General features: G+C 47.1%; 2 protein-coding genes, 1 long non-coding RNA gene and 1 pseudogene across 7 annotated transcripts; all 4 read right to left on the reverse strand.

Moving 5' to 3' along the window:
• Nucleotides 1–1,307: 1,307 nt before the first annotated feature.
• LOC108892250 (uncharacterized) lies at nt 1,308–5,862 on the reverse strand. Of its 2 annotated transcripts, none has more exons than XM_051067928.1 (6): nt 5,700–5,862; nt 4,553–4,972; nt 4,366–4,470; nt 2,654–2,974; nt 2,480–2,521; nt 1,308–1,688 (listed from the first exon to the last, which is right to left on the reverse strand). In XM_051067928.1, the coding sequence occupies exons 1-6, from the start codon at nt 5,728–5,730 to the stop codon at nt 1,672–1,674; spliced, it is 936 nt and encodes a 311-aa protein (XP_050923885.1). In that variant the 5' UTR covers nt 5,731–5,862; the 3' UTR covers nt 1,308–1,671. The 2 variants fall into 2 exon arrangements, with proteins under 2 accessions (XP_050923885.1, XP_018545211.1); XM_018689695.2 differs by having other exon boundaries at nt 2,412–2,521.
• A 126-nt stretch (nt 5,863–5,988) lies between these two features.
• LOC108892249 (hemicentin-2-like) lies at nt 5,989–19,299 on the reverse strand. Of its 4 annotated transcripts, XM_051067926.1 has the most exons (12): nt 19,036–19,299; nt 18,370–18,830; nt 17,352–17,757; nt 14,496–14,537; nt 14,018–14,293; nt 13,426–13,668; nt 13,097–13,312; nt 12,851–12,925; nt 12,243–12,299; nt 9,019–9,084; nt 8,873–8,914; nt 5,989–6,346 (listed from the first exon to the last, which is right to left on the reverse strand). In XM_051067926.1, the coding sequence occupies exons 3-12, from the start codon at nt 17,380–17,382 to the stop codon at nt 6,261–6,263; spliced, it is 1,134 nt and encodes a 377-aa protein (XP_050923883.1). In that variant the 5' UTR covers nt 17,383–17,757; nt 18,370–18,830; nt 19,036–19,299; the 3' UTR covers nt 5,989–6,260. The 4 variants fall into 4 exon arrangements, with proteins under 4 accessions (XP_050923883.1, XP_050923882.1, XP_018545208.1 ...); XM_051067925.1 differs by having other exon boundaries at nt 18,370–19,299; XM_018689692.2 differs by having other exon boundaries at nt 13,097–13,204; nt 18,370–19,298.
• LOC127139721 (uncharacterized) lies at nt 14,640–17,316 on the reverse strand. Its single transcript, XR_007810080.1, has 3 exons — nt 17,004–17,316; nt 16,692–16,805; nt 14,640–16,643 (listed from the first exon to the last, which is right to left on the reverse strand). It is a non-coding gene; the product is annotated as an uncharacterized LOC127139721 (long non-coding RNA).
• A 1,314-nt stretch (nt 19,300–20,613) lies between the features above and the next one.
• Nucleotides 20,614–25,672, reverse strand: LOC108892248 (high mobility group protein B3-like; annotated as a pseudogene).
• Nucleotides 25,673–26,238: the final 566 nt, after the last annotated feature.

A 26,238-nucleotide genomic window follows, 5' to 3' on the forward strand; every position in this document is an offset into this window, starting at 1 on the left:
CTCTGAACAGTTTTTTTGGACTCAGATCTGTTCAGACAACACAGACTCAGCATTGCAGCATCTGGAAACAGACCCAGGAACAGGAGGAAACAGGATTTACATCAGACTGAACAGGACTGTCTTAGTAAATGCTAAATCTGTCTCATCCTGACTCCTCCTGAACAGTTCTGTAGCTGTAGAGATAAAACTGAAGGTTATCAGTGAAAAGCAGAAAAACCAGCTGTTTCCTTCCTTCCTCCTCTCTGATCAGCTGTTTCAGATGGCAGCGCGCACAGACGCAGCGGCTCGAGGCTCCCTACTTCTGTGCACTATTGTGTGTTTTTTCCTGTGTTTTTTCTTGAGGTTTGTCAGGCTATGTCACGCTCACATAGCTAGGACTATACTCCCAAATTCCACCAGCATGTCAAATGTCCAATCAGGGGGGAGAGGACACTTGACCACGTATACTCCACGGGGCGCTGAGTCATCTGGAAAACTGAAAGAGCTACGTGAGGATGCTCTTTGTGGATTACAGCTCAGCGTTCAACACAATCATTCTGGACATTTTAATCACCAAAACTGCTCCAACTACAGATCCCCCTCCCCACCTGCATCACTTCCTCACACCACCACCCACATCTGTCAAACTTGGCCTCCACCTCTCCTCCACACTCACACTCAGCACTGAGCCTCCTGCTGTACGCCCCTGTAAAACCTATGACTGCACTCCAACCCACCCAACATCATCATCATCATCATGTATGCCAGATGATACCACTGTGGTTGGGCTCATCTCTGATGGGGATGAGACAGTATACAGGGCTGAGGTAGAGGAACTGTCCCTCTGGTGCTCAGCTAACAACCTGACACTGAACGTCCAGAAAACTAAAGAACTCTTTTTATTATTATGGACTTCAGAAAGGACAGACAAGACCACAACCCCCTCCTCATAAATGGAGAACATGTGAAACTGTGACCACCTTCAGGTTCCTGGGCCCCACATCTCAGTCGATCTCCTTGCTGGACTCACAACACCAAGGCCCTCGTGAAAGAAGCTGCATTGCCTGCATGTCCTCAGGAAAAACCAATCTGGACAGGAAAGCTGCTGCTGGCCTTCTACCACTCCTCTGTGGAGAGTGTACTAACACACTGTCTGAGTGTGTGGTACAGGCTCCACAGCTGAGGACAGGAAGGCTGTGCAGAGGGTCATCAACACCACCCAGAGAGAGGAGGAAGGAAACAGCTGATCAGAGAGAGGACACTGCCCAGTTTCCTTCCTCCTCTCTGATCAGCTGTTTTCATGTCAAACTCAGACACAGTCACAGAGCTGAGCTGAAGCAGATTATTGTTATTGAATAAACATGAGTCAACATTTTAAAAACACCAAACTGTGACAGAAGAGAATCATCAAAAAACATCACTGACTTTAACTATGACAGAGAAGCTGATACATGAGGAGCTGAAGCTGATTTAAACTGAAGCTGAAGCTGAAGCTGATATACTCAGAGCATGAAGCTGATATATTCTGTCTCTGTCTCACAGAGGAAACATGACATTGAACACCACACAGAGTGAGACCTCTGTCTCTGATCAAAGATCCTCCACAGGCGACTGGTTTTACACCACAGAGGAAGAAGACGCCCTGATGAGGTCACTGATGAGGGTCATTGATGAGGTCACTGATGAGGTCACTCAGGGTTTGTCTCCACCTGCAGAGACACAGACGACAGTCAGTCACAGCAGCTCTGACCTTTGACCTCTGACCTTTGTTCAGATCTTATTGTCCCTCAAAGAGAAACTGATTTGCAGCAGAATAAAAGAAGAAATAACTAAACATCACAACAGTAACAACAGTAACAAATGAGGATGAAAAATAGAAGGTGTTTGAGTTCCAGTGCAGTGTCAGAGCAGAATAAGTGAATTTATTAAACAAACACAGGAGAATTTGAACCTGTCGCTTTAACCTGTGTGTGTGTGTGTGTGGGGTGGTGGTGTGATCAGGGCTGAGATCCTGTGCTTTCTGCAGATAACTGCAGAGAAAGCTGCTGACTACTTTAACTATGTGAGACAGACGGTGTTTGTTCTGCACCGTGAGGTTCATATACCAAGAGATAAAACAGAGAGTTAACATGGACTCAATAACAGATTAAATGAAGCCATCAGTCTTCTCCACCTTAAAGGTAGAAAGTAAAGTCTCTGCAGATTACAGACCAGCTGAGGACCTGATTCAGATCATCACTGTTCCACTGTCTCAACATGTGAACCCTGACTAACAGCTGGGAGGTGCAGTGATGGTCACACCACTCTACAAGGTCATTCAGGACCATGATCGACCTCTCCCTCCTGGAGCAGACTGATTCAAACTGTATGTGGGTCAACATGTTTTCAAAGCTCTGCATGTTTGTGTGACCTCTGTGATCAGGCTGGTCCACCTGTGGTTTCACAGTTCAGCAAGAGAACAGAGGTGATGAACAGTTCAACTCAGCAGCTGCAGACTCACTGATTGATAATGTCAGTGGTTGTCTCTCTTCACCTCCTCTTCCTGCAGACAGATCAGAGTATTGATCAGGTTCAGATATTGATCATTAAAGTTCATTGATCATCAACATGTTTTCAGCTCCTCCTCCTCTCACCTTCAGCTTCAGGAAACTGAACAGGTAAATGAAGCACTGACCTTTGACCCAGAGAGCCACTGCTCTCTCATACAGGAGGTCTCCCTCCCTGCTCTGGACTCTGCAGACGTAGAGTCCACTGTCTCTGACTGTTGGTTTCTTCAGAGTCAGACTGAGGTCTCGTCTCAGGTCTCTCTTCATCTCTGTGCGACCTCTGTAATCCTGGTGCTGTTTGTCAGGTTGATCTGTGCCGTCCTGATTCACATGGACGATCACAGGCTCAGATGCACAGATCCTCCACTCCACTCTGACGTCTTCAGGCAGGTGAGCTGTGGTTTTGAAGGGCAACTTCACAGACTCCACCCCCTCCTCCACCTCATGGACTGAGAGAAGAACAGACAGTCAGAGTCAGAGAGAACAGAGGTAAAGAACAGTTCAGCGGCTGCAGACTCAGAGTTAAACAGCGTCTCTGTCAGTAGTTGTCTCTCTTCACCTGTTCCTGCAGCCAATCAGAAAACAGAAGGTGTCACCTGCTGAATGTCACAGTGCACACCTGGACACTCAGACAAATCAGACCATGTATCTAAACACACTGCAGAGAGCTGGGCTGAGGCCCGACAGTCAAATAAATCTCCTTTCCTAACCACTACTCCAGAGACGGATGGAGGATGGAAGGAGAGTTGATGAGGTCTCAGGAAAAGAGAAATCCGGTGCTTAGAGAATCTTCTGTTTATACACAACATCAACACTGACAAAGGAGGGAGGAAATAAGAAAATAACATGAAGGAAAATACAAGGAGAGAAAGATGAGCTGCTAAAATACTGATTCAGTAAAAATCGAGATGGAAGAAACTGTGCAGGGCTAACCCTAACCCTTCCCTGAGGGAGTCATCCCAAAGGGATCAATAAACCCTCAAGTCTAAGTCTAAGAAGAAATCAGATTTAGACTAAAGTTTACTGAGTTCCATGGCACTGATGCTTTTTATATTCCTTTTTGTTTATTTTGTATATTTAAAGAACAGGGATGGAGGGATTTAATAAACCATGTGTGTGTACAATGTTTACTTAGTTAATCAGAATAAATTCAGGATTTGAAACAGAATAGATCTGTATTTAAAGATCTGGAGTTCAGCCAATCAGGAGGATTTCAGGAGTTACTGATCAAGTCTGTTGTTTCTACATGTTGGTGGATCTCCTGCTGCTGCAAGGAATCATGGGACGTCATTCTCTCCTTTCCTTTGGTAAAGGAATCTCCACTGTCTCCTCTGCTGAGATAAGATAGGAAGCACTGAATCTCCTAAATATGTCGAGACCTGGACCAGGTCTGATCAGAAACTTCAGAGTCACTTACTTTAGTGAGGAAACTTCAGAGGAGAAAAACACTGTCGGATCACAGACCTGGTCTCTGTCAGGTCCAGGTTTTCTCTGCTCCTCTATCAAGACCACTGAGACCAGGGTCCTGGTTCAGCTTACAGTAAAGCGAAACTCTGCGTTCTGGAATTATCTTTATAGAATCATTATCAGCTAAGCTAACTGTTTCCCCCTGTATTTCCCCTCCATATGCTAAACTAAGAAAGCAGTTTTCCCTCTGTATGCTAAGCTAAGCTAAGCTAAGCTAGCAGCAGCTGTGTATCTGCCTGCAGAGGGAGGTGTTGCTCAGACTCTCAGAGACTAAAGTCAAACTGCTCCTTTAACCAATCAGCTTCCTGCAGAGAGACGACCGTCATCAGGTGAGAGCAGGTAAACACTGTGTCACATGACTCACACAGCGTACCTGTGGAGGGTTTGGTGAAGCGGAGGTATCCACGACGATGAGCAAGGAACAGGAGGAATCCAACCAGAGCCAGAACTAAAGGAAGACCAACACCCAGACCAACAGCTGTAAGAAAAACAGACAGATGAGTTTTATATGTCTGACCTCTGACCTGTGTCTGACCTCTGACCTCTGTCTGACCTCTGACCTGTGTCTCTCTGCTTCTTCTTCTCCAGTTGTATTTCCTCTTTGCTCCTGACCAGCAGCAGGACATGAGACTGTACTGTCTCCCCCTTCTGTCCTGTGACGGTGCAGGTGTAGGTTCCTCTGTCACTGACCTGAACGTCCCTCAGACTCAAGCTGAAGTCTCTTGTTGTCAAGAGATCAGGATTCAGCGACGTCCGGTCTTTAAACTGTGGGTTCTGGTTCTGAAGGTCGTCTTGAAAACCAGAACTTGTCTCTCTACGATAGTGAACAGTGGAGGGACTGAGGTCCACGCGGTTCCAGATCACTGAGTCTATGTTGATCAGAGAGGCTGTGCAGGGCAGAGAGACAGACTCCACCCCCTCATCCACCTTCACCTCCACCAGCTGAGACTGTCCCTGCTGAGACTGTCCCTGCTGGGTACCTGTGAGGACAGAGACAGTGTTAGTCAGCCCCCATCGTCACTGTGACTTCCTGTTTCTGAGTCAGACTCCACAGCTCTGACTCCATCCTGCCTCCACCTGTTACCCTGACATCAAACTTCCTCTAGGATTTCACAGTAAAAGCAGCTCTGCCGTTATAAGGAGCTTTTATTGTGAAAACAACAGGAAGTGTGTTGATAGTAACACTGATTAAAGAAAGAAAAGGTTTCATCAGAGCTTTGGTCAGAGTTTCCTCTGCTCTCACTCCTTTCACAGTTAATACTTTACACTGATTCAGTCAGAGACAGAGACAGAGACACCGCCCTGTGCTGATCATCACCATCATCACCATCATCATCTCTGAAATCTCTGACTCCTCCTCACAGCAGCTGAGCTGGACTGAACCTCCACAGTCTGTTTCCTGACCTGACCTGAGCCGTCCACCCCCCCCCCCCCCCCCCCTCCCCCTACAGGCCTCTCAGAGTTTCTCTGAACTCTGTAAACTCTCTTGCTTCCTCAGCACCGTCGGTTTCCGGTCTGAAAACTGCCCCCTTCCTCCTGTGAACCGGGACACCGGGACCAGGACCGTGTAGTCCGTCAGGGACTGAAGCGGACCGGGGTCTGACTGAGCAGGAACCGCCCCGCACTGAGCTGCTCCGCGGAAATAACGGTCCTGAGTCCCCGGTTTGTCGGAGTTTTTAAAGGGAGTTTGGTGGAAGGTTTTCTTACCGTACAGGAGGAGGAGGAGCAGCACCTTCATCCTCTGTTATTAAACCCGCTTCTTCAACACACACCGATCAACCCGCAGAGGACACGGAGGGACTTTCCTCTGACGGACTCAACTTTAGTTTCGATTTCAACAGGAAGTCTGCTAAAGCCCTTCACAATAAAAGCAAGGAGAAAACTCACCAGGAATACTGCGCATGCGCACAGTCAGCACACCGGTGTAAAGGAGACAGCAGACACACTGATGACAGGTGAAATAATCTTCTCTTCTCTTCTCTTCGATGGAAAACGTCCTGAGGTGATGAAGAATCTGACGCTCAGTGTTTTTTAAACCAACTTTATTTATAACACAGAGACAAACAGAGACAGACTCAGAGCTACAGTTCAGGTTCCTGTTCCTCAGGTTCCGGTTCAGAGTGATTTATCTTCAGACAGAAAGTCAGAATCTCCTGTTCTGACCTTTGACCTTTTTATACGTTTGTTAAGAAGAGGAAATGATTGTTAGAGGAGGAAGGATTTCATCAGTTTCTGAGTCTCAAACAGAAAACAGGAGCTCTGCTGTTTCTACACGTGGATCTGCTGCTGCTGCTGCAAGGCATCATGGGACGTCATTCTGTCCTTTGGTGAAGGAAGCTGCAGTGTCTCCTCTGCTGAAGGAGATAAAAGAGGAAGCAGTGAAGGAGACTGGACCTGATCAGGTCTGAGACTCAGAGACTTCAGGTCGTTCACCTCAGTCTGAATCAGACCTGGGACCTCGTTCATTAACACTGTGAACGTCTCGTAAACTGGGATTTATAGGAAACAAAGCTTCAGGTGTGTTCTAAGTTATACTCCCCTGTAATGAATAACAAGGTGAACACGACGTTTACACTGACGTCATCCTCAGTGTCTCAGTCAGCTGGGCATGTTTTAGATACTCTATCTCACCCCTCACATCCCAGCAGCCATGTTATTAAATCTCCTGAAGGGACAATACTATAGAAGTGAAGCTGCAGAGGAGTCAGTGTACAGCTTGTATGGACAGTCCAAGAGCATCAATTACTGGAACCATGTCCTGTGGCCCTGACCAGACTAAGATAAACTTGTTTGGCTCAGATGAAGTCCAGCATGTGTGGTGGTGCCCTGGTGAGGAGTACCAAGATAACTGTGTCTTGCCTGCAGTCAAACATGGTGGGGGGGCTGCATGAGTGCTGCTGGCACTGGGGAGCTGAGATTCATTGGGGGAAACATGAATGTCTGAAGCAGAGCATGATCCCCTCCCTTCGGAAACTCGGCTGCATGGCAGTTTTCCAACATAACGACCTCAAACACACCTCCAAGATGACAGCTGCCTTGCTGAGGAAGCTGAAGCTGAAGGTGATGGAGTGGCCAAGTATGTGGTGCACCTGTGGGGCATCCTCAGGTGGATGATGGAGGAGCGCAAGGTGTCTAACATCCACCAGCTCCTCCATCATCATGGAGGTGCTGCAGTGCTACATAACAATGCTGCTCACACTAAATATTGACACTGGACATGTTCACTGTGAGGTGCACTCACCTGTTGCTGTGTTATTTATGTGTTAGTAAATCTGTGCTGCTATACAAGCTGTACACTGACTCCTCTGAAGCTTCACTTCTATAGTATTGTCCCTTCAGGAGATTTAATAACATGGCTGCTGGGATGTGAGGGGTGAACTCCCTGCAGTGAGATACTGTATCATACATCTTCTATATGGTGTCATTCTGTGGTCAGTTGTTTTACTCTCTAACTGTTTTATACAAACGAAGATATTGGGATTGTGAATCTTCACAGACCAGGACCCTCTGATGATGAACTGGTTCTGACTGAGCTGCGTCTCTGTGACGTCCAGAGGAGCAGCCACACAAACACCACACACACTGAGACTCAGGTTATCACTCAGGTGTTTTATTTCTCTAAAGACACAGTAACTGGATGAACGGAGAACAATGAGGAGGAAAAGACAGAATCAGTCCAGTAGAATCCAATAGAAGCATCAGTAGAAACAGGCAGAGTCTTCACTTTCCTGTGGAGACACAACAGGTAATCAGAGTCCTGTACTGCAGAGAGGTAACTGTCTGATCAGAGTAACTTCAGGAGTAACTTGGTGATGTCAGGTGTAACTTCCTGATTAACCTGTACTGACAAAGGTGGACAGTTTTACCTGAGCTCTGTTGCCATGGTGATTTATGCTGCATCTCTATTGTTTGTGGTTAACTCGGTTCGCTAAAGACCGTCAATCATCCCCACCACCACCCCACCCCCCCAAAAAAAAACATTATATAGTGGATGGTAGAGGGATGTGGACCAATAAATGGTGTTTTTATGCTCCACATTTTCCATTTTCACTCTCAGTTATTTTAATTTGTATTTTTGTTTCTCACAGTCCAGCAGCAGAGTTTAGCATCATTAGTGTTGAATATTATCGTTGTGAATAATCCTTTAAATGGGGGGTGTTATTGTCCTGAAAGACAATATAAAGTGACAGGCTGTTGTAATTGTAGACTACAGACCAACACATGCAGCATTAATGATGGAAATATGAATGTGAACCACTTTATAGAAGGTTTCTATTTGATCCAGGTTCAGTTTCCACTGAGGCTGAAATACTGTTAACATGAAGTTCATACTGAACATAACAGCTTTACATTCATACATATACAGCCTGAGTGTTCCAGGCAGAACATCATTAACAGGAACAGCTCATTCTCAGACATGTGACCCACGTGTTGACTGTAATCCAAGTATCTGAGAAATGATCACATATGTTCCGTGTCCTTCCATCTCATATTACAGATGAAGAATCCAGAGAACATGTGACCAGTCTCTCTGTCTTTGTTGGTTTGACATTGTGTCGTTAGAGTCTCTTTAAATTCCTCTAAACCCACTGAATTAACGTGCGCTCTTCATCTGAGAGATACGGTGCACGCCCCTTTAATCAACACGCACTAACTCTGATTAAGTTAACACCGACTCAACTGACCCACATCTGAACCACCGTCATACCATTTAACACAGATCGAGGCAGTCAGGGTTTGTCAACCCCGACTTTACCTGAGAACCTGAGTTCAACCACAGGAGGTTCAACTCTCTTTGTAGGACAGGGCTCTGGTTTGTACAGTACACATAGTACACAGAGTACATACAGTATTTATGAGTATATACAGTACTCAGTTACCTCTGACTGATGAATACACAACATCAGGATCAGCTGGTGATTCTGAAACACAAACACAAACAGTTGAAGGCTGCTGTGTTTGTTAATGTTGTTGTTGTGTGTGTGTGGGTGTGTGTGTGAGTGTGTGTGTGTGTTGCCATGGTTACCAGTCCTCCTTCCTGCTTTCCTCTGAGATCTGATGACGATGTCCCCGTAGGTGACGTCAGCAGGACCTGAGAGACAGAAGAACAGGTACAGTTCATTGACCTGCTCCTCTGATGAAGGTCTGGAAACATCCTCAAAGTCTGACCTGTGACTGTAACCAGTTCTGAGTGGTTTCACATGTTCAACTGTAGAGCAGAACGAAATAAAAATGAAGACAGCTAAACTCCAAAATTAGACATTTTCTGTCTCAAAAAGATGCAGAAAAACTAGTCCATGCATTTGTTACTTCTAGGCTGGACTACTGTAATTCATTATTATCAGGCTGCCCCAACAAGTCTCTAAAGACTCTGCAGCTGATCCAAAATGCTGCAGCACGACTACTGACAGGAACTAGGAGAAGAGACCAGATTTCTCCTGTGCTAGCCTCTCTTGGGGCACTTGGGGAAACTTAGAGCAGCCTTCTTTCACTGATCCAGAGATTTTCCGGTTAAAGAAACTGTTGTTGAAGGTTCGGGCCCAATTAGAAAAAGATGAATAAGTGTTGTTTTTGTTTTTCTCTTTTATTTTATGTATTTATTTTGTTTTTGTTTGGTTTCAGCTTTATAAAGAACATGTGTGACATAAAGCTGGGGTCTAATATTAATGGTGCCCGAGATGATGTGAAAAGAGCTTCTCTGTTTAGTTTGATTCAGAACAAAAAGTCAAATGTAACTTTCATCCAGGAAACTCATAGTACTTCTGACAATGAATCTGATTGGAGGAGGGCCTTTTTAAGTCATAGGAGCAGTAACAGTGGGGGTGTTGGTATTCTCTTTTCTAGAGATTTCTTGCCAGTCTCTTGCAGTGTTGATGAAATAGTTCCAGGTCGACTGTTAAAAGTAAAAGCTGAGTTTGAGAAAGTTAAAATGGTGTTTGTGAATGTTTATGCTCCAGCTGTTGGTCTGGAGAGACTTGTTTTTCTGGAGGAGTTAAAAAATGCTCTCCAGAACTGTAAGAGTGAAGAGTATTTGTTTCTGGGAGGCGACTTCAACTGTACAGTAAACCCTGATTTGGACAGGAATCACCAGGAACCTCATGCTGCTTCTAAGAGCTGTCTCACGAAGCTTGTAGAAACCTTTGAACTGTGTGATGTTTGGAGATACCTTCATAACAGTGTGCGGCAGTATACCTGTGTTCACTCCAAAGATAATTTGTTTGTCTGATCACTTGATAGAGTGTATTGTTTTGAGCATCATATCAGTGTATGTAAAGCCTAAGCCTAACCCTAACCCTATTTAAAGGTTGTTCTATAAGTCCTGTTGGTTTTTCAGATCATTCTCTCGTACAGTGTTTGATTTTTATTAAAGATGTAAAATGTAAAAGTGCATACTGGCACATCAATACCACTCTGTTATCTGACAAAAATTTTCAAAGTGTTTTCAGGACTTTTTGGTTCAATCATAGGAAAGCTAAACGTGAGTACAGCTCTTTACAGCAGTGGTGGGATGTGGGTAAAGTTAAAATTAAGCAGCTTTGCCTACAGTACACTCTCAATGCCACAAAGGACATGACTCGATCTATGAGAGCTCTGGAGAGAGAAGTGGTGGAGCTGCAGGTTCTAGCAGACTCCACAGGAGAACGAGAACATGTTGAAGTTCTCAAAAGCAAGAAAGCAGCTCTGTTTGACCTGCTGGGTATTCATGCTCAAGGTGCTCTGGTTCAGTCACGTTTTCAAAACATTGTAAGAATGGATGCTCCCTCTCACTTTTTCTTTGGGCTGGAACGTAAGAATGGTCAGAGGAGACTGATGCACTCTTTGAGGTCTGACAGCGGGCTTCTACTGCAAGAGTCTGCTGGGATTCAACAGCATGCTGTTGATTTCTATCAGGACCTTTACAAGATGGATCTCTAGGAAGACCCAGAAGAGGCGTTGTCTTTCTATGAAGGTCTTCCTAAAGTGTCTTAAATGGAAAATGCAGAGGTGGAGGCGCAGCTCTCTGCTGAGGAGCTGCAGGAGGCACTGCGGGGCCTACAGAGTGGGAAGGCTCCAGGGATCGATGGCCTCCCTGCAGACTTCTATAAGACCTTCTGGCCTGTTATTGGTGAAGATCTGTTACTGGTTCTGAGGGACAGTCTGAGCACAGGGCGGCTGCCTCTGAGCTGCAGGAGGGCTGTCCTCACCCTCCTCCCAAAGAAAGGTGACCTACAGGAGATTAAGAACTGGCGTCCTGTGTCTCTGCTCTGTACTGACTATAAACTCCTGTCCAAAGTGTTGGCTCTGAGACTAAGGAAAGTGTTGGAGCAGGTCCTTCATGTAGACCAGACATACTCTGTACCCGGCAGGTTGATATCTGACAATATTTTTCTGATTCGAGATATTTTGAACCTCTCCGGTTCATTGGGCTGTGAGCTTGGTCTGATTTCTCTAGATCAAGAAAAGGCTTTTGATCGAGTTGAACACCAATACTTGTGGCAGACGCAGCAGGCTTTTGGGTTCAGCTCTGGTTTTATAGCCAAGATCAGGGTCTTGTATATTGAGAGTGTACTAAAGATTAACGGTGGTTTGAGTGCTCCTTTTAAGGTGCAGAGGGGAGTCAGACAGGGCTGTCTCTGTCTGTCTGCTATATTCTCTGGCCTTAGAGCCTCTTACCACCAGAAATGGATCTTCAGACTGAGAGGCCACTCAGGCCCAAGGATCCAACAGCTCCCCCAAGATCGATCCAGATCGATGATCATGAGATTCCTCAATGCAGCAATAAGAGATGAGATCATACGACAAACATGGAGCCAGAGACAGGTCCTCGTTCAAGACAAACAGATCCTCTTTGATCAGGACCCGAAAGTCTACGACGTCATCAAACAGTCAGAAAGAGGGAAATACAGATGAAATGTCTGCCAATCAAAAATACACCTCTCATGTGTAAAAGGCTTCTAAATGATACATCACAACATCCAGAGGATAACAAGGACAAACAGGAAGTGGAATTAAATATGACTGAGGACGACGTGAGGGAGGAGCTGTGTAACTGTCAGACAGGAAGAATCTGTCAGATAATATCTGAATTCACCCTTCATCATTTCTTCACAGCTGAATCAACCTTCTGTGGGACAGTCCTGTGATGAGGGAGTACTGCAGGAAAACTGTGGAGCAGATCAGTGAAGACTGTCTGTCCTAAACAAACAGGATGTTTCCATGGTCTGTCAGCTCTGACAACCTCCCTCTGTCTGTGTGTGTGTGTGTGTGTACCTGCAGTGTGTGTCCTCACTCCAGAGTAGACTGTGTCTTCAGCAGCAGAGTGTTTGTCTGTTAGTAACAGGAGACACGACTCTGTTAGTGCAGCTGATCAGACTCACGTCTACAACATCAACGTCTCTCTGTCTGTCTGTCTGTCTGTCTGTCTGTCTGTCTCTCTGTCTGTCTGTCTCTCTGTCTGTCTGTCTGTGTGTCTCTCTGTGTGACTGACTGTCTCTCTCTCACTCTCTCTGTCTGTCTGTCTGTCTGTCTGTCTCTCTGTCTGACTGACTGTCTGTCTGTCTCTCTCTCTCTGTCTCTCTGTCTGTCTGTCTGTGTGTCTCTCTGTGTGACTGACTGTCTCTCTCTCACTCTGTCTGTCTGTCTGTCTGTGTGTCTGTCTGTCTGTCTGTCTGTCTCTCTGTCTCTCTCTCTCTCTGTCTGTCTGTCTGTCTGTCTGTCTCTCTGTCTGACTGACTGTCTCTGTCTCTCTCTCTCTGTCTCTCTGTCTGTCTGTCATTAGTCACATGTTCCTCATTAACTCTCATCACCTCCATCTCTGTTGTTTTTCTTTCTTTATTCTCTGAACTCTAACAGTCCACCGCGTCTCCTCCTCCACCCACCTTTCCTATTGGCTGTGTGTCTCACAGTGACATCACAGTAGGTGACATCATCTGGAGCAGGTGAAGGAGTCGGTCCTGAGGAGAGAAGGATCAGGATCAGGATCAGGTGTGTCTCTGATGAACCTGCTATAATCAGAGGCTCTGACAGAGAAACCAGTTCAATGAGAGACAGAGGAAGGTTCTCTGAGTCTGGGTCCAGTATAGACTGAGTCCAGAAAAGACCTGCAGACTGAGTCCAGTAATTACCTGTTTGTTTCCTCCACCACAGCACAAGACCAACCAGGACCAGGACCAGGAGAACCAGAGAGCCCAGAGCTGCTACAACTGGGAGGAGGAGGGAGGAGAAGGAGGAGTCTATGGGAGGTGGGGAGGAGTTAGAGGAGTAGTTGGAGGTTGTAGGAGGAGGAGGAGGAGAAGATGAAGGAGGAGGAGGAGGAGGAGGAGGAGGAGGAGGAGGAGGAGCTGCAGGAGAGATGAGTAGAACCTGGTTCAGTGCAGTGATCAGTTTATTATCAGGTCAGCAGGTTAGTTCATATCTTTAAACTGTCATAGAAACAGGAAGTGATGTCACTGACCTCTGACCCTCAGTCTGCTCTGAGGAGAGTCAAAACCTTTGTTTCTGTAACACCAGTAGAGACCTTCATGAGACTGTTGGACTTTACTGAGGGGGAGTTCTCCATCAGGTCCAGATCCAAGGTCTTTACCATCCCTGAAGAAAAAAGCCTTGAATCTGTTGTTGTCTTTGTCTCTACAGCGCAGAGTGACATCACTTCCTGTCATCACAGGAAGTGCAGGGATCTCCAGAATAACTGGAACACCTGAACCACAGAGACACAGACAGAGTTTCACCAACAGACCTGAACCACAGAGACACAGACAGAGTTTCACCAACAGACCTGAACCACAGAGACACAGACAGAGTTTCACCAACAGACCTGAACCACAGAGACACAGACAGAGTTTCACCAACAGACCTGAACCACAGAGACACAGACAGAGTTTCACCAACAGACCTGAACCACAGAGACACAGACAGAGTTTCACCAACAGACCTGAACCACAGAGACACAGACAGAGTTTCACCAACAGACCTGAACCACAGAGACACAGACAGAGTTTCACCAACAGACCTGAACCACAGAGAAACTACAGGATGGAAACACTGACCTGCTTTATCAGTTACTGTGTTAATGACACTGATGTTGATCTGATCAGCTCTGTCTTCACACCAGTAACCTCCAGAGTCTGAGAGACTGAGACCAGAGATGTTACAGGAGGAACCATCAAACCTCCCAAATCCTGAAGCTGGTCCACAGTCCTCAGTCTGTCCTCCTCTGGTCCTCTTTACTGTCTGTCCATCAGAGACCACCTGTCCCTCACATCTCAGAGAGACGGACTCTCCTTTAAAGAACTGGAGACGGTTTGGACTGACATTCAGAGAGACTGGAGGACAGACAGTCAGTCAGACAGACAGACAGACAGACAGTCAGTCAGTCAGTCAGACAGACAGACAGACAGTCAGTCAGACAGACAGACAGACAGACAGACAGTCAGACAGATAGACAGACAGACAGACAGTCAGTCAGAGTAAATGTATCTGTATTATTATTGGAGTCAGTGACTGTTTTCTCTTCCATCAGCTCACCTGCAGAAACAGTCAGTCCAGACAGCAGCAGCACAGACACACCTGCAACAGGAGGACAGAGGACACTGAGGGTCAGAGGACACTGAGGGTCAGAGGACACTGAGGGTCAGAGGTCACTGAGGGTCAGAGGACACTGAGGGACAGAGGACACTGAGGGACAGAGGACACTGAGGGTCAGAGGTCACAGCTGATCCATACCTGAAAACACTGAGTTCTGTTTTGCACATTACTACATGTGTGTCAGTGTGTGTGTGTCAGTGGTGTGTGTGTCAGTGGTGTGTTGTTGTGCTGGAGAAACTGGTTGATCTGAGACTTTACCCTGAACTGTGTCAGGTTCAGTTTGACCCTCAGAGCTTCCTGTAGCTGGACTGACCTGTTCACTGGACTCACCCTGACCCAGCTGCTGCTGAGACCAGGACTCTGGTCTAATATCAGTTTTCATATGAATGGATGAGTCGAGTTTCCTCTGATCTGTATCTTTACTGGATCATTAACAGCTCTTCTTTCTCTCCTCGTCTTAGTTCAGTCAGTGTTCATGTTGTTTCCTGTTACTGACTGATGGTTCTGTGTTGGACAGGAAACCAGACTCAGCAGTTTCACCTGGTGCTGATGAAGCTGGGTTAAATAAACATGTGACTGTTGAACCTGAGCCCTGCTCTGACTCACAGAGACCACAGGGGGGCGCTGCAGGACACTCATCATTCACACTGAGTCTAAACAGGTTCAACCTGCAGAGTTTGTTCATGTGAAACAGGAGCAGTCAGAGTCTGAGAGTCTGAGTCCTGCTCCAGGTCAGAGTCCAGAGGGTTTAGTGTTTTACCACAAACACATGACAGGAAGTCAGAGCACAAACGACAGCCACAAATAATTACCAAAATAAAACAGGAAGTGACACAGCAGGAAAATAAAACACAGAATAAATGATAATATCAAACTGCAGCAGTTTGGCCTCGTCAGCCACCGTAGGTTCACACACTGAATACACTAATATGGACAGAGACAATACCCAGCATGCATTTCACTCCAACCACAGGTGATGGTGGAGATCCTGAACTGCTGAAAACTGTCATTTAATATAAAGTCTGTAACATGAGGTCACTTCCTGTGGACAGAGGTCACCTGAGCAGGTAACAGGTGATGTCAATCTAACACACAGTCACAGGAAACATCCACTGTTTCTACACCGTGAGGCTGATTCAATAGATCACCTCAGAGAGGTTCAGGGTTTAATGGTGATGTACAAAGAAAAACATTTTCCACTGAGAACGTGAAGAGATAATAAAGCAGAATCAGAGTAGAAGTAGAATCTGATAGAAGAGGTTTAATCAGTTCAGGTAGAGATGGAGCCTGAATGTTACAGCTGAAGGAGGATCAGGTCTTTATAGGTCTGTGTTATAATGAATAATAATTATTAGATAAAGTGTTGGTGAATGGTCAGAGGAAGAAGAAGAAGAAGAAGAAGAAGAAGAAGAAGAAGAAGAAGAAGAGCTCTTTAAAAAGGTTTTACTCTCTGTCCTGATTCAGCTCTGAACAGCTGTTGTTGTTGTTGTTGTTGTTGTCTTTTTATTTTTCTTGTTGTTGTTTGGTTTATTTGTCTCGTGCTCAGTCGTTGTTGAGTTTGTGACGTTTGGTTGAAAAAGTTATAAATAAAGTTTTTTTAAACCCTCCTGAACCTGATCACTGAAGGACTCTGATCCAGATCCAGATCCAGTTCACTTCAGACTTTTCTTCTGTCAAATCTGCAGATTTTAGAAACTTCCTGTGGATGAAGTTTCCTACAGGCAGTGAAGTGGACGTGGTGTTGAATGGACAGAGAGCTCTGCTCTGCTTCAGGATTAACACAGACAGAAACAGGAGGTTTCACAGAGCGTCTGCAGTTTAATGCCTGATCCTGATCCTGATCCTGAATGAACGGTGATCAGCTCAGTTAGAGACTCTACAGCTGCTGAGGAACTCACTCTGACTCTCAGCTCGTCCTGGAGCTCAGGAAACAGACGTCTGAGCAGAGACCACTGAAAACACTGTTCTCTGTCTCTGTCTCTGTCTCTGTCTACAGTCTGTTCACTCTGACACAGACTGCAGATAATCTGACAGGATCTCTCTGACCTGGACTCTGACTCTGATCTGGACTCTGACTCTGACTCTGACCTGGACTCTGACTCTGACTCTGATCTGGACTCTGACTCTGACTCTGACCTGGACTCTGATCTGGACTCTGACTCTGACTCTGACCTGGACTCTGACTCTGACTCTGACCTGGACTCTGACTCTGACCTGGACTCTGACTCTGACTCTGATCTGGACTCTGACCTGGACTCTGACTCTGACTCTGACCTGGACTCTGACTCTGACTCTGACCTGGACTCTGACTCTGACTCTGACTCTGACTCTGACTCTGACCTGGACTCTGACTCTGACTCTGACTCTGACTCTGACCTGGACTCTGACTCTGACTCTGACCTGGACTCTGACTCTGACTCTGATCTGGACTCTGATCTGGACTCTGACCTGGACTCTGACTCTGATGGTCATCAAACACCTGTCTGTTTCTGTGTTGAATAAAGATTCCTCTAAAATCCTGTGAGGTTCAAACAGAACAGATCAACTGTCAGAGACTCTCAGAGGATCAGAGAGGAAAACTGAGACAGTGACTCTGATCTGATCTGATCTGATCTGAGGTCAGTTCAAACACATTCAACATTAAAACTGTTTAAACAAGTTTCATCAACTCAAGCGTCACCGCCTCAGAATCTGACTCCACCTGAACAGACTCAGTCTGGGTCCTGGTCCAGATCAGTCTGAGTGAGTGAGTGAGTGAGTGAGTGAGTGAGTGTAGGAGGTCAGTGTTTGACTCACCGAGGAGCAGAGACACAGACGGAGTCTTCATGTTGTCTGGATGACGACTGAATGTCAGTCTGAGCAGCAGAGCGACGCCTTCAGCTTCACTTCCTGTTCTCCCTCCTCCCTCCCTCACCCTCTCACGGCCGCTGCCTCTCTGTGAGAGGGTGAAGCTGTTTCACACATCAGGTGATGCTGCACCTGATGCACCTGAGCTACGATGCACCTCCTCCTCCTCCTCCTCCTCCACCTCCTCCCACAGCAGGAAGACTTGCTGCATCAGAGCTGGGGGGTAAAGGTCAAAGGTCAGACAGGGTGACGCTCTGTCTGTGAAACAGTCCTGTTTGGTACCTGGGTCTGAACCTGGACCACACCTGGACCTGATCCCCTCCCTCAGGTGGAGGAGCAGAGGAGTCTGCTGCACCTGGTCCAGAGTGACAGGAGACAGGTGTCAGAGTCTCAGAGTCCAGGTCTGGACCTGAGTCTGGGTCCAGGTCTGACTATGAGCTGGTCTCAATTCTCAACATAAAAAATAACCTTTAATGGTAAAATGATAAAAAGAGGAACAAAGAAAAAGAGGAAGGAAACAAGATGGACGACTGAAGACTGAAGATAACACACTTCTCACAACACAATACACATCACACACACCACACATCAACACACAACAACACAACACACACACCACACATCAACACACAACAACACAACACAATACACAACACACACACCACACATCAACACACAACAACACAACACACACACCACACATCAACACACAACAACACAACACAATACACATCACACACACCACACACCACACATCAACACACAACAACACAACACAATACACAACACACACACCACACATCAACACACAACAACACAACACAATACACAACACACACACCACACACCACACATCAACACACAACACAACACAACACAACACACACCCTGACCCAGAGCAGACTGTGACCATGTTTCTCAGACCAGTCGAGGGAACGATGTTCGTGTTAAACTGGTGTAAACTCACTTCTGCTTTCTGCTGTTTATTCTCACACTCTGTCTCTGACACAACAGGCCTGTTACACACAGACCAGACCAGACCAACACAGACCAGACCAGCACAGGCCAGACCAGACCAGACCAGCACAGACAAGACCAGAACCACCAGACCTCCTCCTCTGTCACTCAGCCACAGGTGAAGCAGGTGAAGCACAGACGGACTCCTGGTCACAGATCGGTCTGATCTCAGATCAGTGTACGGTTCATCAGTCTCAGTCTCAGTCTCACAAAATGGCCGCCATCCTCCACCCTGAGATGGAGGCGAGGAGGAGCTGATAGTGATTGTGACACCGCTGAGTGACAATGAGCTGAAACCACAACCACAGACGTTATTCAGTCCTCCTCAGAGAACAGGCCTGTTTACAGGGACCAGAGCAGGACCAGAGTCCAGACCCTCACTCTGGGTCTGGATCACTGAGGACTGAGGGTCTGTGGACAGAGACAGAGACAACAACCACAGTAAAGCTGAGAAAGACTCCTGATGCAAACATCCTCTGGTCAGAGGTCAGAGGTCAGAGGGCTGATCATCTGATGGTTGTAAAGATGATCCTTTAAGATTCTCCTGTGGTGTGAGCTGTGTTCAGACTGATCTTACCCTCCCTGATCTGCTCTGAAGACAATCGACGATCAATACCTTTGATCATGAATCCTGTTGTGTGAGAGAGAGAGGACAGGAGACGTCGTCGTCCTCCATGTTTGTTTCCTCTGAAGACGTCAGATGAGATCTGAGCAGGAATCTGTCGTCATGTGACGTCTCCGATGTTTCCTACATCATTCAGTTTGTAATGACCTGTCAGGGTTCAGTCCAGAGGAGGAACCTGGTCCGGTCTGGTCCGATCTGGTCTGGGTGAATCCAGCTGTGGCAGCTGTTCCTCTCTGCTCTGGATGTGGACAGAAAGTAAAACTCTACTTTTGTGTTGATTAAAAAAACTTTTAGGAAACAGAAGTTTAACCACAAACAAGAAGGAAGGAATATTTAAAGCCATGAAGGAGAAGTGAAACAGTGATACACTGAGAATGAACATGTTTTATGGGTCTGGCTCCACAGCGCCTCCTGCAGCGTTTCACCTACAGGTGTGAGAGACGACAGGTGTATGGAGCAGCCTGACACCTACAACAGGACACACACTGACACATTATTAAAATCTTACCTGATGTAAAAAACATCACAGACACCTGAGGACAGGTGATGTCAGACAGGTGTGTTCTTATAGTGAGTGATGTCCAACACACCACACACTAACAGATTCATTTTAACAACCAGAGTCTGGACTCACAGCTCCACACCTGACCACGTCAGAGGAAACAAACATGGCCGACGACCACGTCTCTGGTTTGTTGTGCTTCTGTTTTCAGTGAGCTGCTTCCTGATCTCAGAGCAGATCAGGGAGGGTAAGATCAGTCTGAACACACCTCACACCACAGGACAATCTGACAGGATCATCTTTACAGCCGTCAGATCATCAGACCTGAACAGACCTGAGGACTCGGATCAGGTCTGATCATCTTCTGCTGTGAATTACTTTGGTTTGAAGATGTTTAATTTTTAGAGGTCGTACTGTAGAGCTGATGTTCCTCTGTCCTCTTCTACAAACCTGCAGCAACAGGCCTTCAGAGTAACTTCAGAGTAACTCAGTAACTGATCAGAGTAACTCAGTAACCTGTATCACTACAGGTTTCATGGTGATTAACCTGCGTCTCTAACCTGCTCTGAGCAGGTTGTGTCAGTAACTCAGTGTTAATCGACCCACAGACTGAGGCCGACTCTGCAGGACCAGGATGTTCAGTCTAAAGAGTTTCATCTCCATCAGAGTCTGAGCTGAGGTGTCGTCTCCTCAGAGAAACATGGCCGCTCACAGGAAGTGTTTGTTCCTCCAGGTGAAGAGCCTCAGCTGTTCACACATTAAACCCTGTAACATTAAACCAGGTGGACTGATTCTCACAGATCTCAGACCGGACCTCATGGATTCTGGTGTCGGGGTTGGTGGGATGCTCTGGCTTCAGGAGGCGTTCAGGTTCTGACAGGAAGTGAGGACACCTGAACGCAGCATTAGTCATCTCTGATATTCAGCCGCAGCACTTCCTGCTCCAACATTTCACAATAAGAGATCATTCAGGTAACATTAGAAAAGGTCAGACTCAGGTCAGACCTCTGAAACGGTCTGAGCTGGTCCCAGGATCAGGACCTGAAGGAAGACCAGACCACACGGTGTTTCCCTCAGTTGTTTTATTATAAAAGTTGTTTCTACTCTGACAGTGAACAAGGAAAGAAAACCTCCGATAAACCTCCGTAAGAAAATAAAAAAACAACATGATGATGATGATGAAGAGCGGGGGGCGGGGGGTTTCCATGGCAACACACAGGGGTGACAGTGGGGATGGGGAGGGTGCAGGGGTAACCATGGTAACAGTGAGGAGGGGGGGGGGTTACTCTACTATCCTCTGGTGTCGGACAGTTTAACATCTGATCACACACACACACACACTTACAGAAAGGCAACACACACACAGTGACACACACTCACTCCGTGGTCCTGTGTGTGTGTTTCAGAGCGACCTCAGTCTGGTCATGTGACGTGCCGACAGTGAGCCAGAGCTTTCAGCCTGGGCTTCATCACTCTGACCTCTGACACTCTGCGACTCCTGACGTGAAAACTTCACTGATCAATTTGTTCTGATTGGTTAATTTAACAGGAAGTGGTGAGAATCTGACGTCTCCCTCTGACCAATCAGATTCAGGTACTTTCAAAATAAAAGCATCAAATCTGAGACACAAACGTCTCTGCGTTAAAAAGATAAAAACTCCGGCCTCATCACTGAGGTGAAGTGCATTCTGGGAGGTGGGCGTCAGGCTGGAGAGGGGCGGAGCATCGCAGCTCAGGATCAGCTGGTGTTCACCTGGTCAGGTTCAGGTCACATGGTCTCTGTCAGACCTCCTGACCTCCTGACCTGGAGCGAACCTGTCGTCTCTACGCTCACCTCACCCTCACCTGTCCCTACCATCACCTGCAGTGAAGCTCCACCCCCTGTCTGCTCTGGTCCACTCAGCTGTCAGACCTGTCACCTCTGAAACACACACACCTACCTGTCTCCCTCTCTCTCTAACACACACACTCTCTCTCTCTCATCCAGTCGTCTCTACTCGTCGTCGTCCTCCTCGTCGTCTTCGTCCTCTCCCTCCTCGTCCTCCTCCTCCTCTCCTCCCTGAGCTGAAGAGCCGGGGTTCCTGGCGTACGTGCCGCCGCCGCGGTACGCCACCATGTCCTGTCAGACAGGAAACAGAACACAGAGTTAAACCGACTTCATCAAACAGACTGAGGAACCTGCCAGACCTGCTGCTGCGGTCCACACAGGTCTGACAGACTGTCCTACACCTGGCTGACTGAACACACCTGTCTCCCCCTCCCTCCCCCGTGCCTCACCCGGTCGTATTTCTCTCGTAGTTTCTGGGCCTTCTCTTCGTACGGCTGTTTCTCAGACTGGGACAGTTTGCTCCACATCTCTCCCAGTCTCTTGGCACAGTCTCCTATAGACAGACCAGGATACTGCTGCTTCACACTGGGACGGTACTCGCTGCAGAACACAAAGAACGCAGACCTGCAGGGAGACAGGGGGGGCAGGGTTAGACTGGATCCTCCATCACTGACTCGGCTGCCTCAGTAGACTGGGTTCAGCCTCATTAACAGCAGCAGAGAAACTAACAGCAGATCTAATCTGTTTATCAGTGTGATGGGCGGACTCTGTCACTTCCTGTCAGCTCACAGCTGTTAGCTGCACGTTAAACTCTCACATCAGTCTGAACAGAACCAGTCTGGGTCTGTGGTCTGGACACAGGTCCTGGTCCACAGGCTTATTTAATGTATTAACTTCCTGCTCAGGACCCAGAGATCAGACTCAGACCCTGGTCTGGTCTGTGGTCCAGCCTCATCAGTGACTGTGTGCTGCCCTCTGCTGGTGGACTGTCAGACTGGCTCAGGACCAGCAGGGTGAAGCAGAGGACTTACGGGGGTCTTTTGGGGGCGTTGGGGTCTTTCCTCTTGCGGCCCCTCTTTCCGAAGCCCTTGGGGGGGGACGTAGTCTCTCATCTCCCGGTTGTAGCGAACCTTGTCGGCCTTGGCCATGTCCTCGAAACACTTCTTATCACTGGGAGACAGAGCCTGGAAGGACAGGACAGACGGTCAGGACACACCACCTCTGACCTCTGACCTCCAGCTGTGACTGATCTGAGGTCAGACTGAGGGACAGAGGAGGAGCGAACAGAGAGAGCTCCACCAGAACAAACCTTCACATTTTATTTTGAAGTAGCAGGAGGTCTATCAGTGCTGGGGTCATGTGACCGTCACCTGGTGCACGTCAGGTTCACTGACGGACCACCTGTCCACCACGTCAGTTACAGTTCACCAGGACAGAGACACATCATCATGATACTGAGTTAATCAAACAGAGTCAGTCTCAGTTTAACACTGTCTGTGTTCACATGTTGTAGTTACTGTGATCAATCAGCATCATTGATCGTCTCCATCCCTCTGCTTCATTCTGATCATCAGAGTTTCAGTCAGGAGACTCCACAGATACAAGAACCATCACTGTCACAGGTGGAGTGTTGTTCATCATAAACACAGGACTCCACATCAACAACAACAACAACATTAATGATGACGACATTATAAGACCTGATCTATAATGTGAAGATGACTCAGTATCAGAGATAAACACAGACTGATTTACTGTCACAGTTTAACATCATCATCTCCTCCTCCTCCTCCCCTCCTCCCACAGTGACCGTCTGTGAATCTACAGGATCAATATCAGCTGATCAGCTGATCAGTTCATCATCAGACACTGGAACATTTCTGTGTCAGACTCTAAACCTTCATCACTCTGAGGATCATCATCAGTCAAACTTATTAAAGACTGATCGTCTCTGATCAGCAGTCATTGATTATTGATTGATTAGAGTGTGGCAGCGCCCCCTGCTGCCTCTGAGATAAACTACATCCTGTCACAGACGTCAGCTTCATCAGGACCAACAGGTCAGAGTCTGAGTCCTGGCTCAGTCACAGCACAGACCAACATGGTTCCTGTTCCTGCAGGTCCACACAGACCTGGACTCAGAACCAGCTCCATCTGCACAGGACCAGGAACTGACTCAGTAAGTCATCATTACCTGTCTGTCTGTCTCTGTACCTGTCTGTCTCTACCTGTCTCTCTCTCTCGGTCGTACCTTCCATCTCTCGGAGCACTTCTTGGAGAACTCGGCGAAGTTGACCGACTGCTCGGGGTTTTTCTTCCGGTGTTCCTCTCGACACGTCTGGACGAAGAAGGCGTACGCCGACGTCTTCCCCTTCGGTTGACGTCTTTACGCATCATACTGACGGCCTGAGACACGGAGAGAGGAAGACGAGAGGAGTTATTCTCAGCTCTGATAAAACTGGTTCACTAATGTGCAGCTGGAAAAAAACATTCATTTAATTTTTATTATGATGTTACAGACAATAACACACATTCATCAACATTTAAAGAACAGTAACAGACCAGTTTGATATTAATCAGTTTCTAATGTGACGTCTTCAAACCCAGATTTATTCAGTTTATTATGACAGAGAACAGATCAGCTCTGAGCTGAATCTAACCATTATTTTCTCATTTAACTCACTGTTCTAATTAACAAAATATTCAGTTTAATATTTCACATACAACAAAGAAAAGCAGATCATACAAAAAAGAGAAAGTAGGTGGAACAATGTAAAAGGTGATTTTTTTAAATATCCCAGACTGAACAACATAAACAGATGGATAACTGATGACCAGTAATGAGGATAATTACAGGTTGATAATATATTTGAACTTGACACCACTCACTGAACAAACCTTTATTTATTAACACATCAACAGAAACACTGAATATATTTGTGTGAATGACCCTTTAACCTGGACGTGTTGTTTTGTTCATAATGAAAATTTAACCTTGTGATCTGTTTGAATGTGTTTTATTATAATTCATATTAAAACATAAAGGACAGCGGGTGACTGGTCCGTTAATCATCCGTTAAACCGTCTCCTACCGGCCCGTCGGCTCTGACTGAGCTGATCGGGAATAACAAAGAACAGAGAGGGGATCCATTTTCTCTGCCGGGGGAGTCAGGAGGCCCGTCGACCCGGGCTGGACCCCTCTCTGCCCGGGCACAGTGTCGGGACATCCCGCCGCAGACCGGTTCCCCCCTCTCCGCCTGTGACTGGACTCTACGGGCGGCCGAGGTGAACGAAAACCGAAGCTAGCCGTGTTTTCTATGGAGATCTACGGCTGCTGCAGTTAGCCTAGCCGTGCTAACAGGCTAGCTCCGACAGAACAATGGGCCACCATTTGCTTCCCGCCCTCTGCAGAGCTAGCCGCCCCATCCCCCTCCGCTAGCAGCAGGCTAACCGGCTAGGAGGCAGAGAAAAAAGACATTTAAACCGCAGAGACGTTAGAAACCACAACACCACACTTTCCGTTAAAACGGGGATTTTATCTTTAACCGCGGCGCCGTTTTTACACCAACCGGCCGTGTCTGCAACGGAAATATGGAGTCAGGACAACAGCTACGCATTTTCAACGAAGGGCTCCGGTTATACTCCGGAGAGGTCAACGTTGTATGGACGGGACGCGGCTATTTCCTGGCATTCATACTCCAAAATGGGCGTTTCGTGTTTACAACAACACGTTTCTAAGAGTCCCCGGAGTGCGCGCACAGACGGGCTCAGAAATGAGAACAAAGCTCACCACCGCCACATTCTGGCCGTTAAAGCGGCCATTTTATTCCCGTTTTCCAGCCTCCTTCATGGACCTTTTATCACAGGATCCTCTGCACGGCAGAAAAAACCCAACCGGCAAATCAAAGCCAGCTCATTGTCAGTTACAGGTTAATTAAATCTAACCCAGTGCAGCGGGAGGAGGATGCACGCGGTACTCACTCGTCAGGGGGCCGGCTACAGGATGGGGCAGACTTCGGACCGGTTCTCGGGGTTTGGATCCTGGGTTCTTGTTGTTGTTTGGAGGCTGAAGCAGCGACTGGAGCCGTTGGTTCACTTTCAAACTGGGTCGAGCTCGAGCCCGGCCCGCCCCCCAGCAACGCCCCCGTTGGTTATTCCCGATCAGGGGGCGGGAGCACGGCTGCTGCGGTGGGCGTGACTCGGCTGAATACTGACCCGTGATTGGCTGGTTGGACCGCAAGTCAAAGCTCGGTGCCACGCAGCTCCGCCCGCTCAACAACGACAGCAGGGCGGGAACTCTACTCTCACAACAGGGTGGGGCTAATTTGTATCCTGCGTCTGATTGGTCAGGATCTGTGTGTGTCAAATTAACCGGCCAATCAGTGAGGAGGAGGAGGAGGGGCGACAGGCAGCAGTGCGAGGGATGAAGATGGAGATTGTATAAATACAGTTGTGGTTGTTTTCAGTGTTAATCTCAGGCTGCAGCGGGATATCAATTAATCAGACAATCGATTGACATGAAATTGATCATAAACTCCTCAGATAATCAGCTGATTGTGTCAGTTATAAAATAAAAGGCCTGGTTTCTGCTGCTGCTCTTTGTCAGTAAACTGGATGGATCTCTGCAGACCTCACCCTCTGTTAGTAACATTTACCTTTATCAATCAGGAAATCAGAAGATTAATCAATAATGAAAATAACAGTTAGTAGAGACCACAACCCAGATACTGGTTTATCAACATTATTCACTGAATCTGACGTTAAAATAAAACCAACATGGAGGATTATTCTCAGGAACATTGTCTTTAGGACAGTCCAGGTGTGTCCCTCTCCTCACCTGACACCTGGTGAAAGTGTGAGTCCT

Source organism: Lates calcarifer, unplaced genomic scaffold (assembly GCF_001640805.2).
Source record: "Lates calcarifer isolate ASB-BC8 unplaced genomic scaffold, TLL_Latcal_v3 _unitig_2141_quiver_1658, whole genome shotgun sequence".
Classification (NCBI taxonomy): Eukaryota; Metazoa; Chordata; class Actinopteri; family Centropomidae; genus Lates; species Lates calcarifer.